This window comes from Arachis ipaensis, chromosome B4, assembly GCF_059453495.1.
Source record: "Arachis ipaensis isolate K30076 ecotype BB chromosome B4, ASM5945349v1, whole genome shotgun sequence".
Taxonomy (NCBI): domain Eukaryota; kingdom Viridiplantae; phylum Streptophyta; class Magnoliopsida; order Fabales; family Fabaceae; genus Arachis; species Arachis ipaensis.
In genome coordinates, this window is record NC_142439.1 from 126,634,282 (window position 1) to 126,658,767 (window position 24,486).

Here is a 24,486-nt window from a genome sequence, read left to right on the forward strand (position 1 = left end):
ATCTTTCTTGAAATTTTTCTTTTAAAAATGCATACTGGTACTTAAGCCGGCAGTACCGGCTCTAGTCTGCTCAATACTGCGTATTTTGAAAAATTAAATTTATTGTTTTGAAAAGACAAAAATAATTTAGAATCGAAAACTGGGCACTAATCTTAAAGGTTTTGGCCTAAAGTGGGCAAAATGGACCTAAAATGTTAACGGGTTGGACCGGACCCAAGGCCCAATATATATAAGTGAGTTAATGAGCCAAATCAGCTCATTTTCACCCAAAAAGAGAGGGAGGCACGCTGGTTTGAGAAGAGAGGGAGAAGAGGGCTTAGCACTATTCACCTCCATCTTCCTCAAGCCATATCTTGAGCTACGGAGCTCCGATTGACGAGCCGTTTGAGGCCACGCGAAGCTCTTGTCGAGCTCTTCGATTCTAACTAGGCATTGTTAGTAAGACATCAAAACTCTATCTCCACTTTCCTGCCCTAGCTCTTGTGCGTTTTTGGTTCTAGTTCTTGAGTAGATTTTTGTGTTTTGTTTGTTTAGGGGTGATCTAGCATTGTATATTTTTGGGTTTTACTCCTAATCTCATTAGGTAAAGTAAGGTTTTACTAAACTCTTGTGTTTAGTTGTTTTGTGTATCTTAGGTTTTGATTTTGATATATATATGATGCTAGTTTGAGCTTTGGTGGCTTGTTGGTGAGTTGAAAGCTTGTTGGATTCCAATCTTGGTGCGGTGTGCTTTTTAGGGATCGGCCAAGGTATGGTTTCGGTCTCTTTTATGTAATATGTAATATCTCTGGACACTTGATAAATCACTATTTTATGATATATTTTGGACTAATTTGAGTGGGTTTTGTCAACTATTCTCACACTTATTCATGTAAATTGCATGTTTTTAAGTTTTCGTCCCAATTTCGTGCTATAATTAAAAACATGCTTCCTAGGCCTTTAAATCACTACTTTTTAATCCTCTGTTATTATCATTCGATATCATGATATGTGCGTTAAGTGATTACAGGATTTATAGAGCAGGAATGATATAGAGGATAAAGAGGAAGCATGCTAAAGTGGAAGAAACACAAGAAATTGAAGATTAGAGAGCTGGGGGTGACGTGCGCGCATGTCTGAGGCGTACGCGTGATCAAGCCACCGTTTTCCACCGACGCGTATGCGTGACCTTGTGCAGAGCCTACCGACGCGCACGCATGACTGACGCATACGCGTGACGAGCGTCAACAATTAACAAAATTCGCTGGGGGCGATTTCTGGGCTGATTTGAACCCAGTTTCAAGCCCGAAAACGCAGACTAGAGGCTGGGATGGAACTGAGACAGAACACACTTCACTTTTCACTTTAGTTTTTGATTAGTTTTTGAATTCTAGTGAGAGAAACTCCTACTTCTCTCTAGGATTTTGGCATTCTTATTTTTATTTCGAATTGGATCTTGATGGAGCTACTGCTACCTTCATTCCTCATCATTTAATTTCTAGTTTTTTCTTTAATCCCCTTAATACTCTTTTCCATTTGGTTATTGAATTCATGTTTGGATCTTGTTACTTTTGAATTTTATTAATGCATTGAATTATTTTTATGTTTATTTTTATTGCTTGTTTGAACATTGTTAATTATTGTTAGTGCTAATTTCGATTTAATTAATTTTTCATAATTGTCATGTCTTTATTTACACCCACCATGTGTTTGTGAAAATGACATTCATGTTAATGGAGTAAATTTTCCAACTTGGGTAGGGGTTGAGTAATTGGAACCCCTTGAGTTGTTATACCCAAGTATTAATCTGTAATTGGAAATTGCTTGCTAGCTCAAATCTCACTAACTCTAGTCCTTTCCCATGAAGTGACTAGGACTTGTGAGCTAGAGTTAGTGACGCCCACTTGACTTTCCTTCAATTGCTAGAGGATAACTAAGTGGGAGCAATGAACCTTTATCATTACACTTGGGAAAGACAACAAGGATAGAAATTTCAATTCTCTCCCCTAACCAAGGCCTTTTATTTTGATTAATTATCAACTCTTGCTAGTTATTCATAGCTTTAATTTCTAGCTATTTATTTTTCCGTTCTCAATTTCAAAAATATTCATGAAAATCCTAACCAATAATTTACATCTTGTGTCAAATCTTAGGGAAACGACCCAGGATTCTACTCCCGGTTATTTATTATTAATTATGATACATTCAAAATTGATAGTGAAAGTTTCGTCGGTTAAGGCTGTACTTGCAACGCTGTTTTAGAAAATACTTTTCAGAAATTCTTAACCGGCATTTATCCGCGCATCAACACTTAGGCTAGTGGACCATAGGATAGGATTGAAATTGGATGTTGATAATTATGATGTATGATGACTTTGAGTATATGTAGCCTGATGATGGATTATTGATGTTGTGTTAAGGTTGATGAATTATTGATGTTGTGTTGAGATTGGTGTTGGGTGACTATTATGATAATGATGGATGGTAAGTGATGGATCTATGTATGAGAAATTATTGATGTGTAATGTTGTTGTGAAATATTTGGGAGCTTAATGATTTGATGGTGAATGTTGAGAATTATTATGGTTGTTGAGAGTTGTTGGTATTGTTGATGATTGATGATGAATCATGAAAATGTTATTGATGAATTATGAGAATTAGGAGTTTATGATGATTTTGGATGTTGGAGAATAATGATTTTGATGGTGTGGAATAGTGTAAATGGGAGGTTATTGATGGTTGAGTTTGAGGAATGAGTTGTGTGGACTTTTGTGTTGTTTTGGTAGTAATTGGATTGTGAGTAGTTCGGTTTTGAAATGAGAGTTTTCGTAAAAGTAAGTTTTTAAGGTTTTTTGGTAAAAATGGGTTTTAAGCCAACTTTAGCGAATCATATCTTGAGCTACAGTTTTTAAAACAGAATGATTTTTATATCAAGTTAAAGATAATTCAAAGAACTTTAAAATGGTATAGATTTTGTAGAAATATGAATTTTGTAGAGAAATATATGATCGTTGAAAGTTTGGTTCAGAAATTTGAATTCTGTGAAGTTGCAGAATTTGGGATTTCTGGTTTGCGTGCGCACGCACACTGCTGTGCGCGTGATCTGATCAGTGGCAATTTTTAACTTGTGCGCATGCACACCCTGTGTATTTTTGAACTCTTGCGTACGCACACTCTTGTGCGTACGCACACACAGGGAAGTGCCTACTATTGGGAGCGTTAGCACACTCTGGTACGCACACACACCCTGCAAAAATTGCAAGCTGTGCGTACGCACAACCTCGTGCGCACGCACACGCTGGGATTGGCAATCTGTTCAGGGCGATTGCACATATCTGTGCGTGTTAAAATGAAAACTTTTACCTTCTGTGCGTAGGCACACTTCTATGCGTACGCACCCCTCTTGAAAATTCTCCTGGTGTGCGTACGCATAACCCTATGCGCACGAACACTGCCTTGTTTTTCAACGAAAACCTTATTTTTAACTGTTTTACCTGCCCGACAAGCTTACAAACTTCCGTAACAGTTGTCTAAAGCCTTTTTGCCAGTTTTAGGTTCTTGAATTAAGGGAGAAATGATAAAGGAATAAAAAGGGTATTTTTTTTAGTTATGAGTTTAGAGCCGGTGACCTAGGTTTGGAAGGTTTGTGTAGTTTCCTAGCTTGAATTGGCGAATGTTGGGTTATGAAGTTTGTGGTTGAAGAGATATTTGAGAACTTAGAAACCGGTGATGGTTATATGAATTTAGAACTTGGAAAGGAATAATGAGGAAATTATTGGATTATATGGGAGTGTGCGGAGCCTATATCTCCAGCGTGGCAGATTTTTCTGCTGCATGAGTAGTTGTTGTTGAGAGTGTGCAGAGCCTATATCTCCATCGTGGCAGATTTTTCTGCTGCATGAGTAGTTGTTGTTGTTTCCTTCTCTACTGCATGAAGTGTGCGGGGCCTATATCTCTGGAGTAGTAGACTCCCTACTGCATGAGTGTGCAGGGCACTATATCTCTGGTGTAGCAGATTCGCTGTTGCATGAGTGTGCAGGGCACTATATCTCTAGCGTGGCAGAAAAGGCTACATCCGGAAGGATGTGTCAGGTTGGCATTTACAAACCGACAAGTGATATCATGAGCCAATAGGACAGGCATTTATCATATGCATCACTTATGTGCTTGTTTTCTTTGATTACTTGAGTTTGCCTTGTGTAATATGCTTACTTGCTTCTTGAATTACTTCTTATATATGATTTCTACTTGTGTTTTACTTGCTTGCATTACCTGTGATTGTCTGGTGCTGAAGATGTTAGGTAGGCGGTGGCGATGGGATCGCTCGGAGGGTAGGTTGGCGAAGGCCGTGGGACAGCGGTGACTAGTTTTAGTTAGAAATCTTCTAAGTTTAGATACCTTTGTTTATTATTTAAGGTTTAATTAATTATTTCGTTAAGCTTGAATATTTGTTTAGTATAAAGCTCTAGGGTTGCCTCTGGCGTCCCGGGGACTTACATCTTATATCACTGGGTATTGTTACTATACTGAGAACCTCCAGTTCTCATTCCATACTTTCTTGTTTTTTAAATACAGGTCGCAACCCACCTCAGTGAGTTGCTTAATGGTAGCAGAACGGAGGACCTTATTCTATTTTGCTGTCATTTTGGGTTATTTAGACTAGTTCTCTCACCTCTGTATTTATATTTGCCTTAGAGACTTACTTTGAGAGATATATTTTGTATATGTTGTTATAACCTTCAAAACTCTGTAAGTCTACATATTGACTAGTCGGCCTAAAACTCCGCGGGCTGAGGCTAGTTCCTCATGACTATTATACTCTCTTATATAATTATATCTTGTTGTTTTGTTTCTGTATCTTGTCTTTTTCGCTAATAGTTATCGTGTGAACGATTCGCACTTTTTGAAACTCTATTTTTTTGAGCTTATATCTTCATCGGACTTCTAGGATTATTATTCCTTTCTATATATATATATATATATATATATATATATATATATATATATATATATATATATATATATATATTATGCATAAGCCTTAGGATTGTCGTGACCTCTGATTAACCTTTACTTTACGGCATGAGGTAAGGCTTAGGGTAATTTGGGTGTTACATTTAGTGGTATCAGAGCAGTTTGTCCTCGTGAGTCTGATGGATGGACTGATTATGCTTCATTGCATACTCTGTGTATTTTCTTTGATGCTGTTAGGGTTATCTGTTTGATATATGCATAGCATGCTTGTTTGTGAGTGCCTTTTTGGGATAATTGAAGCACTAGACTTTTGATATTAAGACTGATCACCTTAATATCGATTGTTTGGTGTAGACAGGAACCCTAATGGCTACTCACAGACGAGGACGTACTCGTACACGGGGAGGAACTGAGAATAACCGACCGGCCGATAACCATGCCGAATTCATGGCGGTGATAGCCAACTTGGCTAATACCATGGAAGCGAATGCTGCTGTAACGTTGCAAGCCGTACAAAGGTTGGGTCAACCGGCGGGAAATGAAAATAGAAACGGAGATGGAAATGGAACTGGGAATAGAGACGGAAATGGTAATGACTTGGGAGGTGCTCCGATGACCTTGGCTTCATTTCTGAAAGTTCATCCACCAACTTTTAGAGGATCGACTAACCCTACGAAAGTGGACAATTGGTTCCAAGCTATGGAGTGTGCATTGCAAGCTCAGCATGTCCCAACTAACCAGTACGTGGAGTTTGCGGCCCATCAACTGTTAGGAGAGGCACAACATTGGTGGCAAGGAGAGTGCCAGTTGCTGCGACTTCCGAATGCAGAAATCTCTTGGGATGTATTTCAACGGTGTTCTATAAGAAGTATTTTTCGGAGTCGGTGAGAGAGGCAAGGGAGTTAGAGCTTATGCAGCTGAAGCAAGGCTCAATGTCAGTAGCAGAGTACAGAAGCAAATTTGAAGAGCTGTGTAGGTTTTCAAGAGTATGTCAGAGAGCCCCTGAGACCTATGAGAGTTGGAAATGTATCAAGTATCAAGGAGGCCTCAAGGACGACATTATGACTGCTATAGCTCCCTTGGAGATAAGAATATTCTCGGAACTAGTCAACAAAGTGTGAGTTGTGGAGGACTGTGCCAATGAGATAACTAAGGCGAGAGAAAATCGAGGTTGTACTGACAACCGAGCTCGTAGTGATTACCTTGCACCGAGGGGGCAAAGCTTTAAAAGAGATGGGAACTTCGGAAGGGACAACAATGCTCAGTTTCACCATATGGGGGAGGTCATCTGTGTTTTACTTGTGGGAAGCCTGGACATATATCCAAGTATTGTCGTCGCGGGAGGAACCGAGATGAGGGTCAGAATCAACAGCTAGGCCGTGTGTTTACTTTGGATGCACGTGATGCAACGGGGTCAGATTCTCCGATGAGAGGTAAGCGTATGCTTTGAGTATTATGTATTGCTTGGACTTGAGGGTAGCTTAGTTCTATCTTTTGGAAAGTCGCCGTTAGGATTACAAGAGCTTAAAGTTTTGTTGGAAGTAAACCATGGAAAAGGAAGATTCTAGTGGCGGTAGCCGAGGATTTCAGATTTGTGATGACGAATAATCAGAGTGACGCAGCAGAAGATGAGAGAGAACATCGACACGATAGAACGTTTTGAGGAGGATATATCACGTGATTCGAATTTTCGAGGGCGAAAATTTTATTAGGAAGGGAGAATGTAAGAACCGAAGTTTTTCACGTAGAAACCGTTTTAATAAAATAATAATTTTTAAGTGCCCAGAGTAGATTCAAATTTAGAAGTTTTAATTTGAAAATTTTAAAGGTGAAATTTGGTTTCAATGAATTTTTTTGAGTTGGAAAATGTATCTTTTTCGAAAAGTTTTTTTAAAAATGCGTACTGTGCTTAAGCTGGCAGTACCAGTTCTAGTCTGTTCAGTACTGCGTATTTTGGAAAATTAAATTTATTGTTTTGAAAAGACAAAAATAATTTAGAATCGTAAACTGGGCACTAATCTTAAAGGTTTTGGCCCAAAGTGGGACAAACGGACCTAAAACGCTAACGGATTAGGCCGGGCCCAAATCGAGCCCAATGCCTAACATATATAAGTGAGTTAATGAGCCAAATCAGCTGATTTTCACCCAAAAAGAGAGGGAGGCACGCTGGTTTGAGAAGAGCGGGAGAAGAGGGCTTGGCACTATTCACCTCCATCTTCCTCAAGCCATATCTTGAGCTACAGAGCTTCGATTGACGAGCAGTTTACGGCCACACGAAACTCTTGTCGAGCTGTACGATTCTAGTTAGGCATTGTTTGTAAGACATTAAAACTCCAGCTCCAATTTCCTACCCTAGTGCTTGTGCATTTTGGTTCTAGTTCTTGAGTAGATTTTTGTGTTTTGTTTGTTTAGGGGTGATCTAGCATTGGATATTGTTGGATTTTATCCATAATCTTGTTGGATAAGATAAGATTTTACTAAACCCTTGTGTTTAGTTATTTTGTGTATCTTAGGTTTTGATTTTGATATATATATATAATGTTAGTTTGAGCTTTGGTAGCTTGTTGGTGAGTTGAAAGCTTGTTGGATTCCAATCTTGGTGCGGTGTGCTTTTTAGGGATCGGCCAAGGTATAGTTTTGGTCTCCTCTATGTAATATGTAATATCTCTAGACACTTAGGCTAGTGAACCATAGGATAGGATTAAAATTAGATGTTGATAATTATGATGTATGATGACTTTGAGTATATGTAGCCTGATGATGGATTATTAATGTTGTGTTAAGTTTGATGCATTATTGATGTTGTGTTGAGATTGGTGTTGGGTGACTATTATGATAATGATGATGGGTGGTAAGTGATGGATCTATGTATGAGAAATTATTGATGTGTAATGTTGTTGTGAAATGTTTGGGAGCTTAATGATTTGATGGTGAATGTTGAGAATTATTATGGTTGTTGAGAGTTGTTGGTATTGTTGATGATTGATGATGAATCATGAAAATGTTATTGATGAATGAGGAGAATTATAAGTGTTTATGATGATTTTAGATGTTGGACAATAATGATTTTGATGGTGTGGAATAATGTAAATGGGAGGTTATTGATGGTTGAGTTTGAAGAATGAGTTGTGTGGACTTTGTGTTGTTTTGGTAGTAATTGGATTGTGACTAGTTTGGTTTTGAAATGAAAGTTTTGATAAAAGTAAGTTTTTAAGGATTTTGGTAAAAATGGGTTTTAGGCCAACTTTGGCGGATCATATCCTGATCTACAGTTTTTGAAACAGAATGATTTTTATATCAAATTAAAGATAATTCAAAGAACTTTAAAATGGTATAGATTTTGTAGAGAAAGATATGATCGTTGAAAGTTTGGCTCAGAAATTTGAATTCTGTGAAGTTGCAGAATTTGTGATTTCTGGTTTGTGTGCGCACGCACACTGCTGTGCGCGTGATCTGATCAGTGGCAATTTTTAACTTGTGCGTACGCACAACCTTATGCGCATGCACACCCTGTGTATTTTTAAACTCGTGCGTACACACACGATGTACGCACGCACACACAGGGAGGTGCCTACTGTTGGAAGCGCTAGCACGCTCTGGTACGCACACACACCCTGCGAAATTTGCAAGCTGTGCGTACGCACAACTTGCGCATAACTTATGTGCATGCACACGCTAGGATTGGCAATCCGTTCAGGGTGATCACACGTATCTGTGCGTGTGTTAAAATGAAAACTTTTACCTTCTGTGCGTACACACACTTCTATGATACGCACCCCTCTTGAAAATTCTCCTGGGCGTGTGTATGCACAACCCTATGCACACGCACACTTCCCTATTTTTTCAACGAAAATCTTGTTTTTAACTGTTTTACTTGCCCGGCAAGCTTGCAAACTTCCGTAACACTTGTCTAAAGCCTTTTTGCCAGTTTTAGGTTCTTGAATTAAGAGAGAAATGATAAAGGAATAAAAAGGGTATTTTTTAGTTATGAGTTTAGAGCTGGTGACCTAGGTTTGGAAGGTTTGTGTAGTTTCCTAGCTTGAATTGGCGAATGTTGGGTTATGAAGTTTGTGGTTGAAGAGATATTTGAGAAGTTAGAAACCGGTGATGGTTATGATGAATTTAGAACTTGGAAAGGAATAATGAGGAAATTATTGGATTATATGGGAGTGTGCGGAGCCTATATTTTCGGCGTGGCAGATTTCTCTGCTGCATGAGTAGTTGTTGTTGAGAGTGTGCGGAGCCTATATCTCCGGCGTAGCTGATTTTTCTGTTGCATGAGTAGTTGTTGTTGTTTCTTTCTCTGCTGCATGAAGTGTGTGGGGCCTATATCCCTGGAGTAGTAGACTCCCTACTGCATGAGTGTGCAGGGCACTATATCTCTAGTGTAACAGAAAAGGCTACATCCAGAAGGATGTGTCGGGTTAGCATTTACGGACCGACAAGTGATATAACGAGCCAATAGGACAGGCATTCATCATATGCATCTCTTATGTGCTTATTTGATTTGATTACTTGAGTTTGCCTAATTGTGTAATATGCCTACTTGATTCTTGAATTACTTGTTATATATGATTTCTACCTGTGTTTTACTTGCTTGCATTACCTATGATTGTCTGGTGCTGTGGAGGTTAGGTAGGCGGTGGCGATGGGATCGCTCGGAGGGTAGGTTGGTGAAGGCTGTGGGGCAGCAATGACTAGTTTTAGTTAGAAATCCCCTAAGTTTAGATACCTTTGTTTATTATTTAAGGTTTAAGTTAATTATTTCGTTAATCTTGAATATCTGTTTGGTATGAAGCTCTAGGATTTCCTCTGGGGTCCCGGGGTCTTACATCTTACATCACTGGTTACTGTTACTATACTGAAAACCTCCGATTCTTATTCCATACTTTCTTGTTGTTTTTCAGATGCAGGTCGCAACTCACCTCAGTGAGTTGCTTGATGGTAGTAGAGTGGAGGACCTTATTCTATTTTGCTGTCATTTTGGATAATTTAGACTAGTTCTCTCACCTCTGTATTTATATTTGCCTTAGAGGCTTACTTTGAGAGATATATTTTGTATATGCTGTTATAACCTTCAAAACTCCGTAAGTTTAGTTCCTCATGACTATTATACTCTCTTATATACTTATATCTTGTTGTTTTGTTTCTGTATCTTGTCTTTTTTGCTGATAGTTATCCTGTGAACGCTTCGCGCTTTTTGAAACTCTATTTTTTTAGCTTATAGGGCTTCTAGAATTATTATTCCTTTCTATATATATATTTATGTATAAGCCTTACGATTGTCGTGACCTCTGATTAACCTTTGCTTTACGGCATGAGGTAAGGCTTAAGGTAATTAGGGTGTTTCACATGTACATATCTCGGGTGCTGAGATCCCATTTGGTTTTTGCAAATATCTTGAGTGCTCAGTACCCGATCTCTGCCCTAATACATATCCCAGGTGCACCCAGGATATGACTCGGCATCACCCAATCACAGAACGGGGTCCCAGACGTTGAGATATGTTCTCTTTTTGGGTTATACCCTCAGTATCCGAGATATGTCTCGTAATGCAACTTTATAAATACCTTACTATTTATGTTATTTTATTTAAATAAAAAATTCCAAAATTTTTTTTAGAGAAATAGTTGGTGTATTTTTGTAGGTTCTACAAGTCTCTCTCTCTCTCTCTCTCTCTCACAACTCTAATACAGAGATGAAGATTGGAGAAAATATCTTGCAAAAGTTAAAAGTTAAAAGTATCTTGGATGCATCATACAGGATAATGGAGAGATTAAACAGGATGTAAATCATTCGATCCAAGCAGGTTGCTCAAAATGGGGGAGTGCGTCTGGTTTTATATGTGACAAAAAAGTGCATTTAAAACTTAAAGGTAAATTCTATTGCACTACTATCAAACCGACTATGCTTTATGGTACAAAGTGTTGGGTGGCTATAGGGGAGCACGAACATGAGTTAAGTGTGGCAGAGATAAAGATGTTGAGATGGATGAGTAGTCATACGCAATTGGATAGAATAAGAAACGAAGATATAAGAAAGAGAGTTGGAGTAGCATCTATTATAGAAAAGATTATAGAATTGCGTCTCAGGTGGTTTGGACATGTGAAAAAAAGACCGACAGAGCACCCAGTCAGGAGGGTGGATGAGATAGAAAATGGACAAGGGGTGAAAGGTAGAGGAAGACCTAGGAAGACTATCTATGAGGTGGTCAAACGAAATCTACATATAAACGGTCTCTATGTAGACATGATACATGGCAGAGCTCAATGGCATCATTTAATCCATGTAGCCAACCCCACCTAGTGGAACAAGGCTTTGCTGCTGTTGTTGTTGTTGTCAGTGTATAGTAGTTTTACGACGTACATCCAATTACGTAACATCACATTAGTAAAAGTATCTACCTTTCACATTGACTGGATTGTGTGAATGGACATAAAAAGGAACAGATATGATTGTACTTTTGTGTAAAATGCTTTATACAGTCGCGGACCATAAGGTGCCCATCATAGTAAGATAAGGCCCTGAGCTCACATATTGTTCCGAGACAACAACTCTATAGTGCTTGTAGCAGCTTCGGCACCTTATCGTATGACTCCTCCCAGTTCCCGTATATCTCCGCAATTGTCTTTTGCTTCGCCATCCAGACCTTTCTATACGAGGGTTTGAAGTGATAGTTTTGCCGAACTGCACCCTGTAGGACAGGGATGCTGACGGATGGGTGTTAGACTGTATCAATGGCAGGATGACATTACAGATGAGGATGCTATCCAACTGTCAATGGTCTTGGGACATGGTGGGTGCTAAACACGTATGCGCTCCACCAAACCTCCGACCCTCCCTAACAAAATAAAACATTCATGGTTGGAAACTACACCAGGTATAACAATCATAAATGAGTAAATATGCCACAATTAAACTTGACCTCACCAGTATCTGAGGTTCTGCAGGAGCGCTACATGAAGACTCCAGGGACATCCAGTTGCAACTTGGTGGCGATGCACATGGTATTTTAATCGGTCCAATTCGACCATCCGATACTCAGCACTTCTGCGAATGCTATAGTTCTTCATACCCTGCATTATTGCATCTCTGCTTTTGAATCTGTGACCGACCCGAAACTCTACCTCACCGTCTAGGTTGTAATCGTATTCTCCGGTGTTGGAAAACGAAGATTTCTCATGCATCGCATCTGGATCCAACGCATGATAGTGACTTGGTACATCTGATAGCGCTAGAATCGAGTGGGGGAGGGGGGAGGGAAGGCAAAACATAGGCGTCTTTGGTATAAACTCTTCCTCCTCATCATCTTCAGAAGAACCACTATCGTTGCTATCCGCAACATACTCTTCTTCAGAGTCTCATCATCCACGTCCATGTCTTGCACTGGAATAGCAACATGAATCAGTGGTGGTGCGAGAGGTGGGTCATCCTGCACAAATGTCGAGTGGACAGATCTACCGCCACCAACATCACCAACCTCCGTGAAAAGCTCCATCACTTGTTCCGCCATGATTCTCCCATGGATGTCAAACATGAAGCACACATGCTCGTCGCTATGGAGCCGAAATAGACGAAACCGAAAAATTTCGTTTCCCAACGGTGCTAGCAACCTATACCCCACCCTTTTGATCTTCTTTCTCCCTAAACCATCAAGGTTATTCAATATCAGACTCTTCAACTTGGACAAAGAACTTACTCGCCGAGTACGCAACATTAACAGATTATCACAATCAAATATCACCCCATTGTCACTGTTTCTCATACGACAATTGGGATACACACAGACAACCACATATCCACTACTACTGGACATTTTTGCTTATTTTTTGGAAGAAAAACGGAAGAAAAGAAGATATGAAATATGTGTAGAGAATACCAAAGGTTGCACATCTTTTTTATAGCTGTTGAAAATTTATCATACTATACCTGATTTATACTGTAAATGTTATAATTTATCACGTATCTCGTTTATAGTGTAAATGAGATAAGTTTATGCGTATGTTGTTTACACTATAAATAAGATAAGACATGTTACATATTTTTATAATTATTTTATAAATTATTTATTTCAATAAATATTTTTTTTAAATTTATTTAGATAAAAAATCCATGAGATCAATAGTAAGCCACGAACATGAACCCAAGTTAATGAGACCTACAAACTTATTTTGTACAACATATCTCATTTGCTCATTCCATCTTGAAATAAGTACTGTTATATATAATGAAAAATGGTAACCATCAGACTAAGGTAAATAAAAACAAAATGGGTTGATAAAAACATTGGAAAATAAGTGCAATATATATATTCAAACCACTTATATGAATAATATTTCCTAATACTTAATTAATATATATATTAATTAAGTATTAGGAAATATTATTCATATAACTGGTTTGAACAATTTCACTATTAACACTTACCAAGCAAAAAAAAAAAAAAAAAAAAAAAACAGAAAATATTTTGGCAATTGTCACTGTTGTCTAAACCAATTTTTGGCAAGCCACGACATCTTTAATCCCCATGAAACTTGGCCTCCGGAAAAAGTCATTTGTCTGGCATTAACTTCAGAAAAGGAGCTTAGAAATATTTTTGAATTACAACGTATGTCCCTTCCCTCTACTCTAAATGGTTTTTGGAATCCCCCATCCATTGGTACTTTTAAGATTAATTGTGATGCTAGTTATTTTGGTTCGGGTGATAGTGTTGGTTTTGCTTGTGTTATTAGAGATTGTAATGGGAGCTGGCAAAGGGGGTGTTTGGGAATGATTGAGAGTAATAGTATTCTTCAAGGAGAATTGTTTGCTATTTGGAGAGGATATCTCTTAGCTTGGGATGTGGGTCAACGAGATGTTATTTGTGAGACGGATTGTGTGGAAGCATTTAATCTTGTTACTCAAGATGGTTTTGGGTTTATTGATCCACTGGTGCTCAAAATAAGAGATATCATGCATTGGAATTGGCGTGTTGACTTTCGTTTGATTATGAGAGATGCAAACACGGTGGCAGATACTATGGCAAAGATGGCGATGAAGTTACAACTTTCGCATGTGGAGCTTCTTTCACCTTGGGAGGAGTTTAAGAGTAGTCTTAAACGGGACTGTCCCTCTATTTAAGCAGTTCCTTGTTTTGTTTCTTTTGTTTTTCTTTGTTTAATTTATTTCAGTCACCAAAAAAAAAAAACCAATTTTTGACTTGATGTTCAAATTGATTCTCTAAAAAATTGTGTATAAATCAACCGACATTTTAAACCTTTTAATTTAGCCTTTAAAAGTATCATAAATCTTTAACTTTAAACACTAAATTATAAATGTTAAATCCTAACTTTTCAAAAAAAAAAAAAGGAGAATTTTTAGAAGTAAAAAAAAATTCACATATATATAGATTATGGAAAATTATATATAATTTATGGTATTTAAATATATGCTTGAAAGAAAAGCATGATGAATTGAATTGAATTGAAGTTGTGGATTTGAGACCGAAGAGAGAGAGAGAGAATGGAAGGAAGAAGAATATCAGCAAGATATAGCAGCAGAAGAATAGTTGCAAGCAAAGGTGGAAGAAGAAGAAGAGCTTCCACCAATGGCAGTGTTAACCATAACAGCATCGTCAAAAAGCTCCAATCCCGCGAGATTTGCCCCAAGCCCCACCGGGCATTCGCAACAACCACTGCACACCAGAGATTCAGCACCATGCGCTTGGTTCAAGAGTATGACACTCATGATCGTAAACCTTCTTCTACCAATTCTTCTTCTTCTTCTCCTTCTTCCATTTTGCCCTTCTTCATGAAAAGAAGCAAGCTTGTTGAGATCGTTGCTGCTAAGAACTTGGTCTTTGCGCTTTGCCATTCTGGTCTTTGTGCTGCTTTTAGTAGAGGTGAGGGTTCTGAATTGTGTTACCCTTTAGTTGGAAAAGTTGTTTTTTTCTTTTGTGGGCACCTTAAAAATTGAAACTTTCAATGAACATTTGCATTACCTTTTTGTTGATCATTGTTGTGATTGTGCTGAATTCATTGATTCTATGATTTTTAGTTAATGGGGGTGGTCTTTTGTATGTATAAATGAATTGGGGTTTGATCTTTATGCGTGGATGGGTGGGTACCAGTAGCCATTGGCATTAGCCCTTATTGTGCTGAATCGATGGAATTGGAGTTTTATAGTTTTTGAATTGGTGAATTGGGATGGTCTATTGCAAGCACAATTAATTGGGGTTTTGAGTTTTCTGATGCCCATTTTCATTGCCATTTCCCTTTGTTTGATTTTGATCAAAATTGTCATTGTGCTGAATACATGTAAATTGGTTATTTATTTTTGTGAATGGAATGCTCAATTGAATGGAGAAACTGTGAATTGGTACCTATTCTGGTTTTGTGTGGTGCTTCCCATAGTGTTGAGACTTGAGAATACAAATTAGTTGATTGTTCAATTCGATTACTTGCAGATACAAATGAAAGGGTTTGCTTTTTGAATGTGTCCCCTGATGAAGTGATTCGAAGTCTCTTCTATAATAAGAACAATGACTCACTTATTACAGTGTCTGTTTATGCTTCTGAAAACTTCAGCTCCTTGAAATGCAGATCCACTGGGATTGAGTGCGTATATCCTGCAGCTGTGCTTTCAAATCTTCCTCTTTGATTGCTATTTCTGAATCTTTTTTGCTTACATTCGCTTTCATATCTGTTCATAGATACATACGAAGGGGTAGGCCAGACGATGGGTTTCCTCTCTTTGAGTCCGAGTCCTTGAAATGGCCCGGTTTTGTAGAGTTTGACGATGTTAACGGAAAGGTCCTAACTTACTCTGCACAGGATAGGTATCTTCCTCATTTACTTCTCTATTTTAGTCTACTATAGTGTTGTTTTGTTTACCCATTGTTTATTAGAGACAATAATTAATTTGGTCTTTGAGTTTTATAACCGTGAATCATGCACAGATTCCATTTTGACGCCATTTGTGGGATGTTGAAGTGGACCGTTAAGTGCCACATGGCATGTTAACATGGTTTGACAATGCTACAAGTCACAAAATGATTTTCTGACTGGCATGCCACATCATTTGATAGGTTACTATTTTGAGACACGTGACACTTAACTGTCCGGGTCAACATCCTATCAAGGTGTCAAAACGGAATCTATGAGAGGGATTAACTTGATTCACGGTTATAAAACTTCTAGGAACCAAATTGATCAGCAGATGAAAACTCACTACCAAATTGATTGTTATTTCCTGCTTATTCTGTCTAACCACATTCATAAAATGGTATCAGTGTATACAAGGTCTTTGATCTTAAAAACTATACATTGTTATACTCCATCTCAGATAGGCATGTTCAAGAAATCAAGATCAGGTACATTCTCTTCTTTGGATTGACTTCCAGATTCAAGTTCCATTGTACTAAGTAACCTCTCTAAGTCTGCTCTTAAGTTCTGTATTCCGGATACAAATGGCTTGTTCACTTGATCCAGATGTTTTTGTGAAATTCTTCAATATTCCTAACTAATTTATCTAATAGTTTTTGAGTTCCATGATAAACCTTTTTGGAAGTCTAAAGCTTCTTTCAGCTAATGTTAATTTATTTATTAGGACACAAGTGCATATTAAAATTAGTAATAACACTTGTAGATTCTTAAGCGCCATAAGGATTTTTTTCCTGATGGGTATTTTATTATTTCTAATATGCTGCTATCTCAGAATTTTATGTCACTATTTCTTTCTGGAACTGTTATTTCTCGGCATTTTCAGACACTTTTAAGTGTGCCTTGCATGTCTTTTTCAACTAACGTAACTGGTCTTTGTAAAATTTTTGGCAATGTACAATCTACGTGAAACATTGGTGTATCATTTTGGAGCTTAATTAGTTGATCATTTGTTGCAGCCCTGGTATCATGTTATTAATTTTCAATAGATCCAGCGGCCATATTCCCCTTCAGATTCTGTCCATCGAAGATGGCACAGTCCTCAAATCATTCAATCATCTACTTCATCGGAATAAAAAGGTGGATTTCATAGAGCAATTCAATGAAAAGCTTCTGGTCAAGCAAGAAAATGAGAACCTTCAGATTCTTGACGTATGCCTTGCTTTTATTGTTTTATTATCATTTTTTTTTTTTTGGGTTTTGCTGATAAGTGTGCCAGCGAGTTCTTTAAGGATGCAAAAGTTGAAGGTTAAGTTTTTCTTGCATTTAATGTTATTTAAAAGTTTTGTATCCTTAAAGAGAGCCTTCACTAGAAAAAGTCCATTTTTAATATAATGTCTTTTACTTCTCTTTTAAAACTAATTTATGAATGAAAGTAATTTATTTTATTTGTAGGTTCGAAATGCTGAACTGACAGAGATAAGCAGAACTGAGTTCATGACTCCATCAGCATTTATCTTCCTATATGAGAATCAATTGTTCCTTACTTTCAGAAACCGAACAGTTTCTGTGTGGAACTTTCGCGGAGAACTTGTTACGTCATTTGAGGATCACCTGTTATGGCATCCTGATTGCAATACAAATAACATATACATAACAAGTGATCAAGATCTGATCATATCTTATTGCAGGGCTGATTCCGATGTTCAATGGTTGGAAGGAAATGGTAATTCCCTTTGAGCTTAGTTCTTTAGTTTCTAAACATATTAATCATGAACAACTTTCAATTTGCGAAAGTGATTTAATATCATTATAATTTGCCTCGTAATGCAGCTGCTGGCTCCATTAATGTCAGCAATATCTTGACCGGGAAATGTCTCGCTAAAATTAATGCGTCGAATAGCAGCACCAAATCAGATGAGTGCAGTGGAACTGGTTGCAGTTGTCGGCGCAATCATTCATCTCAAATAAGGAGCACTGTGGCGGAGGCTTTGGAGGACATAACTGCCCTCTTTTTCGATGAAGATCGAAATGAGATATATACCGGTAACAGACATGGTCTCATCCATGTATGGTCTAACTAAATACAATATTTTCATGTTTTCTATGTGCCGTACAGATCAAGGAACTCCATGTTCCGCTTTTTGTGCTTGAGCTGTGATTTGATAGCTGGGAACACAGAAAGACAAAATTTATGTAGGAAAATTGTACCTATCTCCAACTTCAAGCACATTTTTGTGTCTCTTTATCTCTGTACCTCTGTCCAGTCCTAGCTACCGAGCTCAACGTTTATGATGGGATTGTTACAGGCAATGTACCATTTGTTCATGTGTTGTTAAGTAGCAATAGGTGATATGCATAGGACCAGTTGGAGTGAATTAGTTACTTGAGTAACAAAAAAAAATGATGCATATTATATATTTTTTACTTTGATTTAGGTTCAAAGGGTTTTGGGTGTATAGTGCAATGAATATTTTAGGTCTATGAGACAGATGAGAAATTGTACTTGTATTCTAATGATTTCTTGGAATTCAAAGGTGGTAACTGTGTGTGTTGAAAAGGCACATTACATGTGTTTTTGCCTCATGAGTTGAAGACATGAACATGTGAACAATAGTTGTAGTGCTATTCTAAGTTTTGCATGCATCTACACCTTTTTCATTTTCATGCTAACTCAGGAAAAGCCTATAAATCTCATTTCGGTTTGTTTGGTTTAATTTGATTATATTTAAAGAACTAAACCAGTACCAACTTGCTGGTTTGGATTGATTTGGTTTTTGAGTTTCTATTGAAGTTTTATAGAGGGAAAAACAAAACAAGCTTAGCTCATAGGAAATTAGTATATATTACTCCATTCTAATATAAGTGTCAACTTTATTTTTTGTGTATTTATTTTCACAAATAATTTTCTACTTAGCAAATCAATATAGCATTAACTTTCTTTTTTCAATCGTAAGGCCTAACTTAACAAGCAAAAAAAAATAAATTAATGAAATAATTAAAGAGAATAATTATCAGAGAGTAGATATTGTCATTTCTAAATTAATGATATGCCTTTTATTTAAGGAATTTTATTCTCAATACAAAGTTCATTTCCAACAAATTAAAATTACAATGAGATTACCTAACATAAATTGATAATATCCACTTCATAATTACTGCTATCAAGAGTAATTTTGTAAACTTATTTTAAAATTTTAAAATTATAGTATATTTCAATGATTTCCTTAGTTAAGTAAATATTTAAAAATAAATACTTAACTAAAACCGAGACAGAACAAATGTAACAATCTTCTTGAGAAGTAAAAAATAATGCCTTGGTTAACTGTAGCTCATTCATTTTCTTTTTCATTGCTCGAGTTATTTTTTCATATATATTAATATATATATATATATATATATATATATATATATATATATATATATATATATAGTTCTACATTATCTACCAACTCAACAATTGACATCTACTTTTTAAATTCAAAGAAACTTTGCCTTTGCACTGAACAAAACGTCCTCTCATCAACCTCAATATACAAAATCAGCTAAGGCGGCATTCCAAAATGACATCAAACATCAGAGTCATAACTAGAAACCTACCATATTTGACTGGAAAAATCACATAATGTTTCAATAATTATTAAGGACAATCAAAGAGTTTTTTTTTTCTTTTCCTTTTTTTAAAAAAAAAAAAAGAAACAAAAGCTACACTCAAATGGCCATTAATAAGTTATCCTGTTCTGTCATCCGCAGACTGATTCACTAACAATTCTTCAAAAAATGAAAAATCAAAACCCCGCCATATGTGTGGAGGAGACCAAAACTTTCGAATTATTTAAAAGGGCTGCAATCTCCAGCCTTCCCTGTAGTTGTGCACATTATAGTTTATCTAACAGTTTTCTACTTATCAACTACTTCAATGAGAGTTGTCTCATAGTCACTGGGAGCCACAAATCCATGAAGATTCATCACGGTCGCAGCTACATTGGCCAGCCCACCATCGGGGACGTCATTTCTGAACCTGACACCAGGGGCCAATCCAGGACCTCCAATGGCAATAGGCACCTTAACAAGCAAGGCAGAAGTAATTAGAAAGTTAGAACCAAAATTAACCTTGACATAGGAATGTTTTTAAGAGGCTATATCATTACTCGCTGTTTTTAACATGGATGCCTATATTTTTAGACATCTGTTTAGGTTGTGATTAACATTAAACAATGAATCTCTGCCTTATTACCTGACAAAAATTAGCTAGATATTCAACAAATTCACTACTCATGTAAAGCGGAGAATGGACCAGCTAGAATTTGCATGACTTACCGGCTGAAGGGTATGTGAAGTAAGAATCTGAATCTTTCCCTCCTTGTCAAGAAGAGGCTTTCCCGATTTGTCTCTCTTGACCATGTCCTCTGCATTGCCATGGTCAGCAGTGACGACATAAATTCCACCTACTTGTTCAATTGCATCAAGAATCATCTGCATAACAAATGCACATACACATTAATTAATACAACTGATTAACTACTCGTCTTCACAACTATCTTGTTCTTTCTCCTTTTAGCACAAATTTATTTCTTGCAGTAATTACCTATTCAGCACTAGCATATTAAAAACTAAATGCAACAAAAGAAGTATTCCTGAAGACAGAATCAGTTAACCAGTCATGGACTAACTCCATGTGCAATTTTACACCTCTAACTCATCCATGAAATTCCGACCCAATATTTACCCCACAGCCGATCATACCCTTAATGTCTATTGTGGTACAGTGACATTTATAGTGGCGGTGTGGGAATTAGGGACAGCTCACCTGCTTCCCTTCAGTTGACCAAATAATATGCCAAAGAAACAGAACAAAATTGGATAATGAAATTTGATATTGAACATGGCCTTGCCATTTTAAGAGAGAAATAGACAGAATATACTTTTCTCACATGAATAGCTCTTACCAAAAACACTGTTGTGCCAATTTTAATCGCGATACTAAAAGCCCTATATAGTAAACATGGAGTTCTCAAATTTCCAGCAGAGGGTACAAAAACAAATAACAAGCTGTATTTACAAAAGTGCTCCAGCAAAATTTGTCCAGCAAAATTTGAAAATTAATCGTCGTGCGTACCTTCACTGCTTCATCAGCAGCCTTGCAAGCCACAACTGTCGCTTCAATATCACCTGTATGCCCCACCATGTCACCATTTGGAAGGTTGACACGGATCTGTGCAACACATAAGATAGAAGAATAAGTGGAAGTTTAATAACATCGCAATATATCTGAGTCACTTGATGATTCATCGTTTACCTGATCAAATTTCCGACTAAGAATGGCATCCCTAGCCTTTTCAGCAATCTCCAGTGCCTTCATTTTTGGTTGTACATTGAATGTAATCCCAATGTCACTAGGAATTTCCACATATTCCTCCAGTTGTCGATTAAAATAGCCAGAGCGGTTTCCATTCCAGAAGAATGTGACATGACCAAATTTAACAGTCTCGCTGTTGAAGAGGAAATTCAAACAAGTCAACACGATTATATTTAAAGCTAAATCCAAACTTCTGAATAGTGGTTTATTAATATTTAAAGTAGTCACAGCTCACCTGCATGCAAAAGTCCTAACACCATTATGCACCAAGAATTCACCAGAAGTCCTGTCAATTTCTGGTGGAGAAACAAGATAATGACTAGGAAGCTTCAATTCACCATCGTACTGAAGCATTCCAGCATAGCGAATCTTGGGGAAACGGACTCTATCAAATTTATCAAAGTCTTCGTATTCAAGAGACTTGGCAATCATAACCATACGATCTGCCCGGAAGTTGAATGTAACAACTGCATCACCATCAACAATTGGTCCAACAGCCTTCCCATTATCATCAACAATGACAAAAGGAGGCAGGTACTGATCATTGGCTTTTGGTTCTGCTCTTAGTTTCTTGACAGCTTCAAGAGCACTTTTAAACTTATGAGGGGCTTCGCCAAGAACTTGAGCATCCCACCCTCGTTTCACAACATTCCAGTCATTCTGCAGTTTGTTTCAAAACCATTAGTACAAGAGAGAGAAGGTAAAAAGAGAAAAAGAATAGACGCAAGTCAAGCATATTTTTTGTAAACAAATACAAAATGCTTATGGCTTATTAAATATTTTTATTTTAATCTTATATGGGTATTGAAAGATTCTTGACTTGACCAAACTGAAGGGCAATGTTATGCAGTACCTCATATCGATCCATTGTAACATGCATACGACCCCCACCTGATGCAATTCTTGCATCAATACCCTTCTCACGCAACTTGACAAGATCATTTTCAAGAGTTTCTACAAATCCGACACTTGAGCCATCCAAAACATCACGACCATCTGTAAGAATGTGTACGCGGACTCTCTTAACACCTCGCTCACTAACACCTTTAAGCAACAACTGCAGAAAAATTGCTTAGTTAGAAAGGATCAACTTCACACAAACATGGAGAAACAAATGTTCCAACCCCCCAATCCTCACCTGCAACTGATCAAGTCGGGAATGGACTCCACCATCACTCAATAACCCAATGAGATGCAATGTGCCATTGGCAAAACTTTCCTGTATGTACTTGAAGCCTTCTCCTTCATAAATTTTTCCAGATTCAAGAGCAAGGTCCACAAGCTTGGCACTAGAATGAACAATAAACACCACAAAATCCCAATCCTCAGACAAGTTAGGAGAACATTTTAACAAGAAAGGCTAAGGATTAAGGAGTACACATAAGAAAAGGAACACCAAAAGTAAACATCTGAAAATTCTAAATGAACCAAATATTTAAGAATACAGAGTTCCAAGTCAAAGTAATATACAATTAACCGAAAAATCCATCAAAGGAAAACTAGGCAATAGACGACGACAGCAAAGTTCAATTGTTTTCAAAAAACAAGAACGTTTAACATTTATTGCTTCTATGAATCTAATAGTAACAGTCTTAAAGAAACTCCAGAAAACCAATTCCTTATGAAGAAACCAGTAGGTTAAATAAAATGGCAAGAAACATCTGATTGCTATTAGTCTATTAATTTTAACCACAAATACAAAAAGCCTTACCCTTGAGCAAAGATGCGGCCAGCACCAAGAGCATTGTGACCGACTTCACTGTTGCCCATGTCATCCTCTGTAGGAAGTCCCACAGCAGTACCATGAGCCCTCACCAATCTCCACCTTTCAGGTGCACCCTACAACAACAAAAACCAACCAACCCCACCATTCATTTCCATTTCTATCTCATCAATAATCATACAAATTCAAGACATTCAATAACACCGGTTCAGAATTTCCAGTTAAATAAACTTCAAATCAAGAGAAGGCCTCTCACCTACCAATGACAAGGTAAAAAAAAACTAGGAATCATAACAATACATGAGCAGAAAGTGGATCAAGCAAACGTATACACCCCGAAAAGGGGGACCAATCTTTTAGATCTTATCATTATATGAATGAATATATCATAATATATGCAAAAAGAAAAAGATTTCAGATTCCACAAAAGGGTGCATATACCATGTAGTATCTATATCTATATATCTACCTTTTTGAGGGAATCCATGGTTGGAGTTTCAGCGGTGTGGATACAGTTGTACTGATCAGCGTTGGCCTCACCCCATCCATCCAAAACCACCACAGCAACTGGCTTTCCCTTTGGCAGCTTTGGGTGATCAGCCAATTTAAACTTGGTATCTGTGCTTCCCATATTCCTAACACTAAGAAAAAAAATCAAATTTTTTTCATTCTCTCTTTAAATTTCAGATCCAAATCAAATAAAATCAATCCAAAACATTTCAGAAACCACCAGTAACAACAACAATAATAATAGTAATAACAATTCATAATCTATCTTATATTATGGATTAAATTAAATTAGATTAAAATAAATGAAATTAAATGTTAATGGAGATTACGAGTAGATAGATGGGAATAACAGAAGAGAGATACCTGATTTGTGAGAGAATGAGGGAGTGAGTGAGTAAGGGAAGGAGGCAAAAACAAAGAAGAGATACGAAATCAAATGAGGTTAGGTGTAACTGTAAAAAAGAGGTGGATGATGCGTTAACCTAACTGAGCAAAACCCTGTGTTGCATATGCGATTGGTTAGATATAAATACTAGTGGCATGGAAGAAACAAACTTTTCCATTTATTTATTTAATTATTTTAATTGAAATGGAGACTAGTGTCTTCTAATTAGTGCTTCGTTAATAGGTTGGCATGGAACAAGGCATAAGCATCTCGTTGAGCATCATTCTTCACGCTCAATGTTTTCGCTTTCTTTTCTTTATTTTAATTGAGAAACAAGAGTAAATAAATAATAAATAAATAGTATAAAAAAGTATTTAATTTGAAGTTTTGATTTTTGAATATGAAAAGTTTATGCCACTATTATAACTCAATTCAAGTGGCACTAGATCTTCGAACAAGTTTGAATTTTGATTCTTCAAATATTTCTATTTGACTAAATTTTCAATTTAATTCATGAGATTCACGCGATTACTTAATTTGAATTGAGGTAAAATTTAAATATTTAAATATTTAATTAAAGTTTAATTGGAATTAAACTTGATTTAATAAAATAAACAGGCTTAGTTACACATCCATATAACCAAGTTGGTCCAAACTCAAATTAATTCACACGCATTAATGAAGTGTAAAAACACGC

At 37.0% G+C, this 24,486-nt stretch overlaps 2 protein-coding genes across 4 annotated transcripts; one reads left to right on the plus strand and one right to left on the minus strand.

Annotated features, from left to right (window-relative positions):
• The first annotated feature begins 14,385 nt into the window (after positions 1-14,385).
• LOC107639754 (uncharacterized) lies at positions 14,386-18,376 on the plus strand. 2 transcript variants are annotated; one of them, XM_016343348.3, is made up of 8 exons: positions 14,386-14,833; positions 15,398-15,548; positions 15,644-15,769; positions 16,223-16,303; positions 16,832-17,024; positions 17,268-17,538; positions 17,646-17,858; positions 17,932-18,376. In XM_016343348.3, exons 1-8 carry the CDS (start codon positions 14,455-14,457, stop codon positions 17,964-17,966), a joined length of 1,449 nt encoding a protein of 482 aa, XP_016198834.1. In that variant the 5' UTR covers positions 14,386-14,454; the 3' UTR covers positions 17,967-18,376. The 2 variants fall into 2 exon arrangements, with proteins under 2 accessions (XP_016198834.1, XP_016198833.1); XM_016343347.3 differs by having other exon boundaries at positions 17,646-18,042.
• Positions 18,377-19,416: 1,040 nt separating this feature from the next.
• On the minus strand, positions 19,417-24,078 carry LOC107639756 (2,3-bisphosphoglycerate-independent phosphoglycerate mutase). Of its 2 annotated transcripts, none has more exons than XM_016343350.3 (10): positions 23,768-24,078; positions 23,364-23,529; positions 22,883-23,010; positions 22,310-22,460; positions 22,025-22,228; positions 21,407-21,831; positions 21,112-21,304; positions 20,932-21,027; positions 20,133-20,288; positions 19,417-19,877 (listed from the first exon to the last, which is right to left on the minus strand). In XM_016343350.3, exons 2-10 carry the CDS (start codon positions 23,523-23,525, stop codon positions 19,713-19,715), a joined length of 1,680 nt encoding a protein of 559 aa, XP_016198836.1. In that variant the 5' UTR covers positions 23,526-23,529; positions 23,768-24,078; the 3' UTR covers positions 19,417-19,712. The 2 variants fall into 2 exon arrangements, with proteins under 2 accessions (XP_016198836.1, XP_016198835.1); XM_016343349.3 differs by having other exon boundaries at positions 23,364-23,535; positions 23,768-24,001.
• Between the last annotated feature and the right edge of the window lie 408 nt (positions 24,079-24,486).

Coding starts and splice junctions, on each gene's coding strand:
- LOC107639754 (XM_016343347.3), top strand. CDS start 14,455: ATGGAAGGAAGAAGAATATCAGCAAGATATAGCAGCAGAAGAATAGTT. Junction 15,770..16,222: donor ACTTACTCTGCACAGGATAG/GTATCTTCCTCA, acceptor AAATGGTATCAG/TGTATACAAGGTCTTTGATC. Junction 17,025..17,267: donor AGAACCTTCAGATTCTTGAC/GTATGCCTTGCT, acceptor TTTTATTTGTAG/GTTCGAAATGCTGAACTGAC.
- LOC107639756 (XM_016343350.3), bottom strand. CDS start 23,525: ATGGGAAGCACAGATACCAAGTTTAAATTGGCTGATCACCCAAAGCTG. Junction 22,229..22,309: donor CCCGACTTGATCAGTTGCAG/GTGAGGATTGGG, acceptor ATTTTTCTGCAG/TTGTTGCTTAAAGGTGTTAG. Junction 19,878..20,132: donor CTTCACATACCCTTCAGCCG/GTAAGTCATGCA, acceptor TTGCTTGTTAAG/GTGCCTATTGCCATTGGAGG.